This window comes from Tenrec ecaudatus, chromosome 18 (genome assembly GCF_050624435.1).
Source record: "Tenrec ecaudatus isolate mTenEca1 chromosome 18, mTenEca1.hap1, whole genome shotgun sequence".
Classification (NCBI taxonomy): domain Eukaryota; kingdom Metazoa; phylum Chordata; class Mammalia; order Afrosoricida; family Tenrecidae; genus Tenrec; species Tenrec ecaudatus.
The window spans coordinates 10127810-10140931 of record NC_134547.1 but is presented as its reverse complement, the minus strand read 5'-3'; the positions used below and the strand labels follow the sequence as shown (position 1 = coordinate 10140931).

At 43.9% G+C, this 13122-nt stretch overlaps 1 protein-coding gene across 3 annotated transcripts in view; it reads left to right on the top strand.

Annotated features, from left to right (window-relative positions):
• LOC142432721 (uncharacterized) overlaps positions 1-13122 on the top strand; it is a 31232-nt gene that overhangs the window by 13593 nt on the left and 4517 nt on the right. For 2 of the 3 annotated variants that reach the window (XM_075537962.1, XM_075537964.1), the window contains one exon: positions 1771-3563. In XM_075537962.1, the coding sequence (XP_075394077.1) occupies positions 1771-3425 (1655 nt within the window). In that variant the 3' untranslated portion in view covers positions 3426-3563. Of the gene's footprint in view, positions 1-1770; positions 3564-11517; positions 11651-13122 lie in introns of those variants that run through there. The other variant, XR_012780907.1, reaches the window with a different exon arrangement.

Genomic DNA, 13122 nt, shown 5'->3' with positions numbered 1-13122 from the left:
CGCTCCATGAGTTGAGGTCTTTCATAGTTTTTTTAGGGATGCATAGTATTCCACTGTGTGTGGGTACCAAGTTTTTTTTTAAATCCATTCTTCTGGTGATGGGGATTTAGGCTGTTTTTAGCTTCTTGCTATTGTGAACTGTGATGTGAGGTGAACATGGGTGAGCAAGTGTCTGTCTGTGATCGGTTTATTTCTTTTGGGTATTTTTGCTCAGTATTGCTGGGTTATATGGTAGTTCAATTTCCATCTGTTTTAGGTTTCACCATATTGCCTTCCATAGTGGCTGTATGTATTTATAAGTCCACCAGCAGTGGATAAGAGTTCCTTTCTCACCATACCTTCTACATTTGCTGTTCTCAGTTTTGTTAAAATTGGTCTATAGTAATGGGTGTTAGGTGGTATCTCATTGTTGTTTGACTTGCATTTCCAGGTATTGCTAATGATCGGAATCATTTTCTCATGTGTTTAATAGCCATTCAAGTGTCATCTTTGTGAATTGTCTGTTCTAAGTTTGTGAAAATCTATAGATCTTAGTAATTAATCCTTTGTCTGTTATGTCATTACTAAATATCTTTTCCCAATCTCTGGACTCTCTTTTTACTCTTTTAATGAAATACTTGAATGTACACAGGTGATTTCTTCTTCTTTTTTTTTTTTTTTGGTGTTTTATTCTTAATGGGTCCCATTCATCTACTTTATCCTCCACAGAGTGTGTTTCCTTTGTGAATTCTGCTAGCCCATGGATCCCTTGCACCAGGCATCCCAGCTTTGTCCCAATTTTCTCATTGATGATCCTGATAGCTTTGGGTTTTACATCCAGGTCTTTGGTCCACCTTGAGTGTGTCTTTGTGCATGGAGTGAGATAGGGGTCTTGTTTCCTTCTCCAGCACGTGGACATCCAGCTTTTCCAACACCATTTATTGAAGAGGGCGTCTGCTGCCGATTTAATGTCTTTGTGGCCTTTGTCGAAAACCCATTGTCTGTATGTGGATGATTTTATTTCTGGGTTTTCTGTCCTGATCTACTGGTCCGAGTAGCTGTCATCAAACCAGTCCCAGGCTGTTTTGACAAGTGTGGCTGTATAGGAGGTTTTGAGGTCAGTAGTGCAAGGCTACTCTTCTTGAGTTCTGTGCCTATCCTGGGCTTCTTCCCTTTCCATATGAAGTTGGTCATCATTTCTTTGAGGACTGATGCTGGAATTTGGATCAGGATTGCCTTGAATTTGTCGACTGCTTTAGGAAGTGTTGACTACCTAAAGGAATATTCTTCCTTTTGCGTGACTCCCTTTTGGTCTCTTGGAATACTGGTTTGTAGTTCCCTTCATACAGTTCTTTTGGTTTGAGGTTCGCTTTATTCCCAGGTACTAAAGCTTTTGCATGACTATTGTGAATGGGACCAATTCCTTTTTCTGTATTCCCATCACTAGTATATAAGAGTGCAGTTGACTTCTGCTTCCTAAACTCCTCTGTTGTTTCCAGCAATGCTATTGTGGACCCCTTAGGATTCTCCATACATAAAATCATATCGTCAGAGCAGAACAGTTCCATGGGGTTTTCAAAGCTGTGACCTTTCAGACCTTCAGAGTATGGAAAAGCAGATTGCCTGCCTGTCTCCATAAAGCCGACCACACAGCTGTTCATCAAGTACTTCGCTGTGTGTGCCACCCAGGGACTTGTAATAAGCAGAGACTATCAGTTGTGAATGAAGAAAAGACAGCCCAGGTAGACCCACTCATGGCTGCTCTAACTGTACACCTGCTTTCTTCGGCAGAACCAAAGCCAGCAACTCACCCTTACCCTTCCGGCCTTCTGCCTTTCTCCTGTCGGCAATTCCTCAGCCAACACGTGCTTCAGATCTGCCCAGGCATGAGTGCAGGGCACCACTCCCACCATGGGGCTTCCAGTCTGGGGCACGGGGAGCACTCAGAGGAGAAGCCAGAGCGGCAGGATTCTGGTCAGAGCTCCTGGAGTGAAAACTCAGGTGGTCAAGAGAAAGAAGACCTCTCCAACCCCTTGTGTGTGAAGACAAGGCCCAGAAAGACTTCAAGGACATTCGTTAGCTCAGCCCCGAGAAAGTCTGCAAGCGAAGACCATATAGGGGATGTCAAGGCCAACTCCACTCGACAGATGATGTCTGCGGGAACAAATAAGGCAGTGAAGGAATTAGAAGCCTCAAGGCGCGGAGCAGTCAACCAGAGAGAAGATGGACCAGACGTTGGTCTCACCACCCAGAAGTCCCTCCTCCGGGAGAAGCCCCATGTGTGTAGCGAGTGTGGGCGATGCTTTAGTTACAAGTCAGTTCTCCTCATACACCAGAGGACGCACTCAGGGGAGAAGCCATGTGTGTGCCAGGAGTGTGGCCGCGGTTTTAACTACAGGTCAACCCTCCTCATACACCAGAGGACACACTCAGGGGAGAGGCCTTACTTGTGCCTCAAGTGTGGCCGAGGTTTTACCCAGAAGTCAGGCCTTCTTAACCACCAAAACACACACTCAGGCGAGAAGCCACACATGTGCAAGGAGTGTGGGCGAGGCTTTACCCAGAAGTCAGTCCTCTTCATGCACCAGAGGATACACTCAGGGGAGAAGCCTCATGTGTGCAAGGAGTGTGGGCGAGGCTTTACCCAGAATTCATCTCTCATCAGACATCAGAGAACACACTCAGGGGAGAAACCGCATGTGTGCAAGGAATGTGGGCGAGGCTTTAGCCACAAGTCCCACTTGATCTCACACCAGAGGACACACTCAGATAAGAAGCCATATGTGTGCAGTGAGTGTGGGCGAGGCTTCACCCAGAAGTCAGGCCTCCTTAACCACCAGAGGACACACTCCGGGGAGAAACCGTATGTGTGCCAGGAGTGTGGGCGCGGCTTTACCCAGAAGTCCCATCTCATCATCCACCAGAGTACACACTCAGGCGAGAAGCCACATATGTGCAAGGACTGTGGGCGAAGCTTTAGTCACAAGTCAACCCTCGTCATCCACCAGAGGACGCACTCAGGCGACAAGCCCTATGTCTGTGGTGAATGTAGTCGAGGCTTTACCCAGAAATCAGTCCTCCTCATGCACCAGAGCACACACTCCGGGGAGAGGCTGTATGTTTGCAACCAGTGCGGCCGAGGCTTTAAGTGGAAGTCGGGCTTCCTTTACCACCGGAAGACTCACTCCGGGGAGAAACCCTATGTGTGTGGTGAGTGCGGGCGAGGCTTTACCCAGAAGTCGGGCCTCCTCATGCACCAGCGGACGCACTCCGGGGAGAAGCCCCATGGGTGTCAGGAGTGCGGGCGAGGCTTTACCCAGAAGTCGGGCCTCCTCATGCACCAGCGGACGCACACAGGGGAGAAGCCTCATGGGTGTCAGGAGTGCGGGCAGTGCTTCAGCTCCAAACAGAGCCTCCTTCGACATCAGCGGGCTCACTTGGGATAAGCCCCATGCTTGCCGTGAGTATTGCCCGGGCGTTAGCCAGAAGTCAGACTCATCAGACAGCATCAGGCACTCTCAGATGTCTGCCGTGAGTAAGGCCAAGGGTTTAACTGTAAGTCATTCCTCTGCCTGAGGACACAAAATAGAAGCTCTATACAGGGAAACGGGAGCACTTTGAGAAAAAGACACACTTCCCTCTACATCAGAGAACAGGGTTTTATTTGTTGTTTTTTAAATCATTTTATTGGGGGGCTCTTACAAATCTTACAGTAATCCAACATTCAGTTGTATTAAGCACACTTGTACATAAGTTGCCATCGTCATTTCTAAAACATTTTCTTTCTACTGGAGCCCCTGGTGTCAGCTCCTCTCCCCACAGCCTACCCTATGAATCCTTGATCAATTTTATATTATAATTGGGTTTTGTATCTTACACTGCCCGTTGCCTCTTTTCACCCACATTTCTGTTATTCGTCCCCCTCAGGAGTGGGATGGGTGTTATCTATCCAACCTTGTGATAGGTTCCCCCTTTCTTCCCTTCCCCTCTCCTTGCCCCACCAGCTCCCTACCCTCATGATATTGCTACTCCCACTACTGTTCCTGGAGTTTATCTGTCCTGGATGCCATGTGTCCAGAGCTCTTATCTGCACCAATGTGTGTACTCCAGTCTAGCCAGGTTTCTCAGGTAGGACTGAGTCGTGATAGTGGGAGGAGAGGAAGCATTCAGGAACTAGAAGGATCTTGTGTGTTTCATCTGTGCTATACTGCACCCTGGTTGAATCATCCCTTCCTTGTGACCCTTCTGTGGGTCACAATTGGATGTCCAGTTGTCTACACATGGGCTTTGGGTCTCCACTCCAACCCCTCTCTTTCGCATCGATAAAATTGTTTGTTTGGGATCTTTTGATACCTCATACCTGATCCCGTGGACACCTCATGATCACACAGGCTAGTGTGTTTCTTCCATGTGGGCTTTGTTGCTTTCCTGCTAGATGACTGCTTGTTTACCTTCAAACCTTTAAGACCTCAGATGCTATATCTTTCGATAATCAGGAACCACCCACTCTCTTTACCACATTTGCTTATGCGCCCATTTTGTTTTCAGCGATCGTGTCAGGAAGGTGTGTCAAGCAAGGGAGGCCTGAGTAAAGGCCCAAAGTCTGTTATCTTAATACTTAACGTATAAATATATGTAAATTGGCTTCTATCCCTATTGTTATAAATTAATATATTTACATACATACACGCCTATACCTACACCTTTGTAAATGACTTTTGCCTCCTTGTTATTTCTCTATTTCTGTTTACTTTCCTCCTGCCCCACTCTCATATTTGATCTTAATTTGGCTCACTGTACTTCCTCTTGGATACATTGCACTTGATCAAACCCCACCAGGTATTCTACGCCCTCCTCGCCATCAATTTTAGATCTCTTGTTCCCTTCTCCCGAGGTTGTTGGCTCCCCGCTCCCCCTCCCCACCTGCTTCCCCCTAGAACCGCCAGTTCCATTGTTTTCTCCTTGGGCTTATTTATTGTCTAACTTGTAGAGATAGATATAGAGTAAAAGAGAGAAAAGAAAACCCAAACAGCCTATACATAGTTCCAGGTTTGTCTGATGACCCTTAGGCATGTTTTCCAATCAGGTCTGTAGAGGAGCCGTCCCTGTCCCCCGAGTCAGAAGTCTATTTTCAGGATATCGCGGGGACTTTGTTACTCTGCTCCCCTTGCTGCCCTGTTGCGCTCCTTTCCTGTTTCACCCCACTGTGTGTGGGGCAGACCGGCCACACTTTCCACGCAGTGTCTCCAGTGCTGTCCCCTGCAGAGGTGTGGGTGAGTGAGGGGAGATTGTGTCTCATGGTGGGCTGGCCACATGGCCCTCTCTGAGAACAGGGTTTTTTTTTTGTTTTGTTGGGAAGAAACATTGTGTGAAGTGGGCTGTGGGGGGTGTGAGTAGAGGGGGCAGGTACTTTAGCGATAAGTTGTACCTCTTCTTTTTTTATAAAAATCATTTTATTGGGTGCTCATATTATTCCATACATCGATTGTGTCAAGTACATTTATACATATGTTGCCATCATCATTTTAAAAACATTTTCTTTCTACTTTAGCCCTTGATATCAGCTCCTCTCTTTTCCCACCCCCTCACCCTCGTGACCCCTTGATAAATGAAAAATGATTCTTATTTTCATATCTTGCACTGACCGCTCTCTCCTTCCTCTCACATTTCTGTGGTTTGTCTACCCCCAGGGGGCTTATACATCAATCATTGTGATCCTCTCTCCCCTTTTCCCCCTTCTGCCCTCTATTACCCCCTACCCTCCTGGTATCACTACTTCCGTTATTATTCTTGAGGGGTTCATCTGTCCTGGATTCCATGTGTTGGGGCTCTTATTTGCAACAGTGTACATGCTCCAGTCTAGCTGGATTTGTAAGGTAGAACTGGGGTCATGATAGTGGTCTGGGGTGAGTAGGGGTGTGAGGAAGCATTAAAGAACTAGAGGAATGTTGTGTGTTTCCTTGGTGTAGTACTGCACCCTGACTGACTCATCTGTTCCTTGTAACCCTTCTCTGAGGGGATTTTCCAGTTGTCTACAGATGAACTTTGTGTTTCCATTTCGACCAGTTGTACCTCTTCTTAAATCCTTTCTAGACAAAATCATTTTGTACTTCTGGTTTACTGTTTGTTTTCCATCGTGGAGGCCTTTTGACTGAATGGAAATAAAAATGTAATATGAATCTTAATATAATTAGTAAGACACATAAGTCCTGAGGGGGGGCGATGGCGGAAGCTGTGCTGGGCTTAGTGAAATGAGTCAGATTTCTTCAGGTTTATGCCATCACACCCACCTCCTCCAGATGGCCACATACACTACATGTCGGCCAGAGCAGCGGTCCGGTCCACTAAACCGCGCAGTGGGGAAATACAGGTGGGCACATGCCCCGCTTACTGTGAGAGGAAGTAGGTTTGCTGACTCTCAGAGCTCGAGCTCAGCACCTTCAGGCTGAGGCTTAATGTGGAGTGGAGGACTGTGAGCGCTTCCTGGCAGAGCTCAAGAGGATAGAAGGCAGGAGGCCAAGGGCCAAAGAAAAGTATGCCTGGGGGTGGTCCCGAGAAGCTCATGTCCTAATTGAAGAACTGTGTGCTGAGTGGTTTCTAATCTAGAGTTGTAATCTGTGACATCCCTAATAAACCTCATATTCACGAGTATTGAACCCAAAAGAGGAGCGGGGTGTGGGGGGGGGGTGGAAGGGGGTGCTGTGGGAGGACATCTGGCATCAGTCAGAATTAGTCAAACATCTTCATCTCATCCCCAGGACTGTTTCTGGCATGGCCGGCAGTGACAGACCCGACTGAACGTATCGGAAGCTGTCAGTTACTGTATACTTAGGAAGTGAAAATGAGGGAACCCAATCCAGTCTAGGACAGTGGTTCTCAACCTGTGGGTCGTGACCCCTTGGGGGGGGGTGTAGAACAACCCTTTCACAGGAGTCACCTAAGAGCATTGGAAAACCCATCAATATTTCACAGTATATAATTCCATATTGTTTTGTGATTAATCACTATGCTTTAATTATGTTTAATCATGCTCAATTTGTAACAGTGAAAACATAGCCTGCATATCAGATATTTACATGATGATTCATCACAGTAGCAAAATGACAGTTATGAAATAGCAACGAAAATAATGTTATGGTTGGGGGTCACCACCACATGAGGATCTGTATCAAAGGGCCGCAGCATCAGGAAGGTTGAGAACCACTGGTCTAGGAGCAAGGGTTGAGATTTAACAGAGCACAGACACCCAGTACAAAAATAAACAACGCCTTTCAGCCCCAGTTGAGGGATCTCTGGGCTATTGTTATCAACATCCCCTTTCCCAAGTACTTACTACTGTCTTGAATACTTACCACCTCCCGCAGGCATCTTCCTATGTCCTGTGTCAGTCAGTCTGTAAACGACGAGATGCGCTTAGTTGGGTAATCTTCCTCCACGTTACACAGCCAGCAAGTGGCAGAGCCAGAAGTGAAATCTAGGTCTCCCTGGCCCCTCAGTGGTCCTCTTTCCCCAAGTTACCCTGCTTCCCATCACATCCTTTGTGCACGCACTGAAACATATCTATGTAGGACTTCCAGCATGAGGGCAGACTGTGAAACCTCTACAAGAGAGATGGGGCAAAAAATTGAAGGAAAACCTGGGGCCTTGAATCTCAAGCAACAACACGAAAGCTCCACATCCCTGGAGGGGCAGACGGGGCTGACCTGACAGACTATATTGAGTGGCTGGTGTAGGGGGCACTGAACCATCTCTGCTTCCCGATGACTTCCAGGTACATGGAGGGACCACCAACCAGTCTAACCATTTATCCACTCTCAAGAGGCAGCTGGTTCCGGGGGCTGTAAGTCTGTGTTTTTCTCCCTCTAAACCACAGGATCTGTGCCAGAGGAATAGCGCCCACCCGCACCTGGTTCTGCGGTGGCCAGTGCTTGTGTCTGCAAGAATTGGTGTAGGCCTCCCCCCCCACCTTCTGAACTGACTGAGCAGTGCTGAAGGGCCGAGGTCCACATGTTCCCACTCCATTGCAGGAGGCCGTGGTCTTCAGCGTGAGACTGTTTTAAATCCACAGAACAGCACTCGCATACCCATAACGTGTGCAGAGAAGTTAGGACCACCACCCCCACTCTCACTGAACCAGGGCCCCAGTTCTTTCCCATAACAATTCCACCTCCATCTTCCTTACAGAGGGCTCACATAATGTGTCTGTCTGCTGGAAGCCCTAAATAATTATTTTTGAAACTGACTGCACTCTTCCGGTGCGAATCTAAGCAGGAGCGTGGTGAGCACAAGGGAAAGCAGGTTCTGGCTCTGGCCTGGGGTCAATCTCTCTGTTTTGGCTTCTCCTTTTAAAGAGATTTTTTTGCTTGTGTGTTTTTTTGGGGGGGGGGAGGTGTGTGTGTGTGTGTGTGTGTGTTAGACATACTGGAAAAGAAATTCAGAAGAACAATCCTTAGAAACTGAGTGAGCAGAGAAAAGGCCAAAGGGGCAAGAGGACACAAAACAGAATCACTACCAGAACGATTCAGGGAGACTGCAAGAGCAATCTGAACAAATAAAAACAAGAAGCTATACAAAACCAGCAAATTGGAGTCCAGAATGTAGTAGAAATAGATAACATATAATACAGTAAGAGAAAAACAGTAGTAGAGTTGATGTAACAGGAGGCTGGCATGATAGGTTTTGCGTTTACTAGGTCAGGATTTTCTGTGGTTTGGCCATTGGGGCCTGCTAATCCCCCCTCGATATTATCTAACACGACATAATCAACTCCCTAATGGGATCTGCTGTGGGAAGCCAATCGGTCAGAAGAAATTTAGGGTTGTGAGCAACCCCCTTACATAGGTCACTGCTGCTAACTCTGTTGTTGACCCTGAGAGCTGCCGGCACTCTGCCGTGTTTCCACCAACTTTGGATCCACGTGAGTCTGCACCCACTGGCCCGGGATCTTTCTGCTTCCCGGTTCACCATTCTGCTTCACTGTCACGCAGCTACTTGAGTTTAACGAGGTACTTGTGGACTCGCATAGGGTTTGTGGACTTGAGTTGGACTGGGCTTGGATGCCTTCTTAATTAATATAATTACTTTTTGGATGTAAAGCTCTTTCTTACACATAGAGGAGTGTCACTGGATTTGTTTTCCAGATTCCCTGCCCTAACACAAGGATTTAACCTTTTCTCTGAGGAGTTTTTGTTGTTGTATTTTTCAAATTCAAAGCAATTGTCTCTTTCCTTTTTCTCTCTAAATTTTATTTTGGTGTTCTTCTTGAGACGATATCCAGCAAAACATATACCAAGCCAACAGTTTTAATTTAGGGACATTGATTACATTCTTCAATTTGTGCTACCATTTTCGTCTTCCTTTTCTGAGTTGTTCCTCCCTCATTAACATAAACGGTGCTGTCTAAGGTTCCTATCTAATATTTGTTAACAGTTTTGTTGGCATGTAACCCACACACAGCATTCACTAGTTCACTCACATTGAGAAGAGATGGGCAGTCATCTCCACCACAATCTATTTGAGAACATTTGCTTCATTACTGTACCCATTGTTATTAGCTCCTCATTTCCCCTCTGCCTCCCTGCCAGACCCCCAAACCAAAATCAAACACTGCTGTCTAATTGATGCCAATTCATAGCTACCCTGGAGGACAGGGTAGAACTGCCCTCTTGGAGTTTTCAAGACTCTTTATGGGAATATAAAGCCCTGTCTTTCTCCCATGCCTTACCCCCAAGGGACCATTAATCCAGTTATTATCTCTCTAGATTTACAGTTGTCATTTTGCAAATGGTTTGGTAACTATTTTTAGTTTTATTTTTTTTTGGTTTGATAACTTCTCCAGTCGACTCTTAACCACTCTGTTCCCTCTGTTATTCATTTATTTATGGTGTTCACAGAATTGCTGTGATTTCTTGTTTTAATTCATACAGTTCTGTTTCAGTTTGTATATTACTTCAGTGGTATATTTTCTTCATAAAATGATTAGGTTTAAAAAAATAATTTTAGGTTGCTGTGTGTTGTTATAGATTTTCTGTCCAAAGAATTCCTTTTAATACTTTTGGTAAAGGTAGTCTTTGGTTTTACAAAGTTATTGAGTGTTTCCTTACCTGAGAATTATTTAATTTCTCTGGGATAATTTTGCTGAATATAGGATTCCTGGTTGACAAGTTTTTTTCTTACGGATTTTGAATATATCAATTCATTGCTTTCTTGCCTACATGATTTCAAAAGATAAGTCTGAACTTATCCTTTTCTTTGATGTTGGAAATTTCGTTTTGATGTGTCATGGTGATTTATTTTTCTGAGATCAAATCTGTTTGTAGTTCTTTGGACTTCTTGAATGTATATTATGTTCCATCATGTTAGGGAAATTCTCCCTTAATACTTTACCAACTATTTTCTCTGTAGGTAATATTTCTTTGTTCTGTTCTGGGGTACTTGTAAGACATATGTTGTTCCTTTTGATAATGTCCTTAGAATTCATAGGTTTTCATATTTCGGGGGTCAGTTTGATAGCTTGCTGTCTATATTTTGGTCTTAAGAGATCTTTTTTTCCCTAGAATGATATTTCTCATTTTTTTTATAAAGCATTTTCTTGGAGACTTGTACAACTCTTATCACAATCCAGACATCCATCCATTGTGTCAAGCACATTTGTACATTTGTTGCCATCATCATTCTCAAAACATTTGCTTTCAACTTGAGCCCCTGGTATCAGCTCATTTTTCCCCTCCCTCCCCCACCCTTCCTCCTTCCCGCCTCCCTGATAATTTATAAGCCATTGTTTTTTCATGTTTTACACTGTCTGACGTTTCCTTTCACCCACTTTTCTGTTGTCTGTCCCCCAGGGAGGGGGTTATATGTAGATCCTTGTAATCGGTTCCCCCTTTCTACCCCACCTTCCCTCCACCCTCCCTGTTTCGCCACTCTCACCACTGGTCCTGAAGGGTTCATCTGTCCTAGATTCCCTGTTTCCAGTTCCTATTTGTACCAGTGTACATCTTCTGGTCTAGCCGGATTTGTAAGGTAGATTTGGGATCATGATTGCTGGGGGTGGGGGGAGAAAGCATTTAAGAACTAGGGGAAAGTTGTATATTTGCCATTGCTACACTGCACCCTGACTGGCTTGTCTCCCCCCCACCAGCCTTCTGTAAGGGGATGTCCAGTTGCCTACAGATGGACTTTGGGTTCCCACTCTGCACTCCCCCTCATTCACAATGATATGATTTTTTGTTCTTTGATGCCTGGTACCTGATCCTTTCGACACCTAGTGAAAGAGATTTGTCTTTAAGATCACTGATTCTTCATTCCCTGTAGTCCTGTTTCGTTCTTTCAAAGTGTTATCCAGTTCTAATATTTTAGTGTTTGCCTTTTGAGTTCCTATTTGAATTGCTCAATTATTTCTAGTTTTGCATTGATTTTGCTAGAAGTCTTTTCTAGAGTTCATGTGTTGCCTGTTGTTTTTCTCTCTATTTCTATTGACATTTTCCTCCATTTGCTTAAAGTAGCTGGAGATCATCTCCATAATCTTTTGTGTTGTAGCGTGACTCAAAAGGAGTGTACCTGAAAGCGTCTGTTGGTAATTGGAAGTTGGGATGTACAAAGTATGAAACTAGGACAATTGGAAGCCCTCAACACTGAAACGGAACACATAAAAACTGATACCCTAAGTGAGGTGAGTTGAGTTGAAATTGACTGGTGCTGGCCATTTTGAATCAGGCAGTCTTATGGTTTGGTTTAGTAAATTCCCTGTGAGAATGACAGATTCAAGAAGAATGGCATCATGTTCATGTTCAAAAAGAACATTGAAGATCTGAACTATCATATTGACTGATAGGTGTCAGGAAATCCAATCTGTACAAATATTAAAGCAGATTTAAGCACTAACTACTAATGCTGGTAATGAGAAAAAGTTGAAGAATTTTACTAATATCTTCAGCCTAAAGCTGATCTGATGTCTAACCAAGTTGCATCGATAATTACTGCCTATTAGAATTTAGAAGTTGGAAACTAACAAAAAGAAATAGTAGTTTGAAACTATGGGCTTAGTGATTAAGTGAAGCTGGAGATCCCACCATGTAATTTTGTAAAACCAATGACTTCTTCAAACAAAATACCTTTTCTCTTTTTTTATTTTATAAATTTTATTTAATGTTAATAAATTTTATTTAAGGGATTTTACGTCTTTCATTTGTCATCTCTTGGTTACTATTTTGTTCCTCTAAATCTTATAAAACTTCTCTTCAAGATAGCCCTTTTTAAGGAACCCATGCTAAAATCCACTGTTGTCAAGATACTGTCCAGTAGGCTTTAATCTCAGATCTGTCATAATTCTTCTGGTTACACCACTTTAACCTACATTATGGACAAATGTCAAACATTTCATGCCTATGAAAAATCGTCAAATTAGTATTTGTTTACATTGCAAATAAAAACCCAGTACAATTTGTTATGTATTGAAAAATTATTTTGACAACTCAATCTGGTTGAATCCAACTATTTTGAAAACAATACATAGGAATAATAAGCAATTAAAGAAGTCGATGTTTCCATTTGCATCTAGACCAAGAGGATCTGCAATATTCTGGTTACTTTTGCAAGCATGCCTTTTACTTTGACAGTATGTCTTTATTTTTAACCAAGTTTTAGTGGTATAATCGGCATATCACAACATTTCAATAGTTCAATCACATCAATAGCTGAGCCTTTCCTCATTTTTATACTCATTGTTGTTAGTTAAAATACCCTTTCTTAACACCACAAAAGATGACTAAACATGGGGACTTCTTCAGCTGGAATACACAAAAATCAAATGGACTACATGTGTGGGAAGAGACGACGGAGAAGTGCAGTATCAGCGGCTAAAATGAGGCACTGGCCAGCTGGGGAACAGCCAGTCAACTGCTCATGTATAAATTAGGGCTGAAGTGAAGAAAATGAAAGCAAACCCAGTAGAGCACAAATATGACTTTGAGTGATCCCACCTGAATTTCAACAAATCTCAAGAGCAGATCGAATTTCAAGAAATCTCGTAGATTTGATGCATTGTAGACTAATGACAGATTATCTGGTGAGCTGTGGAATGACAAAGAACATACATCATACATGAACAAAAGGTCATTAAAAAGAAAATAAATAAATAATCCA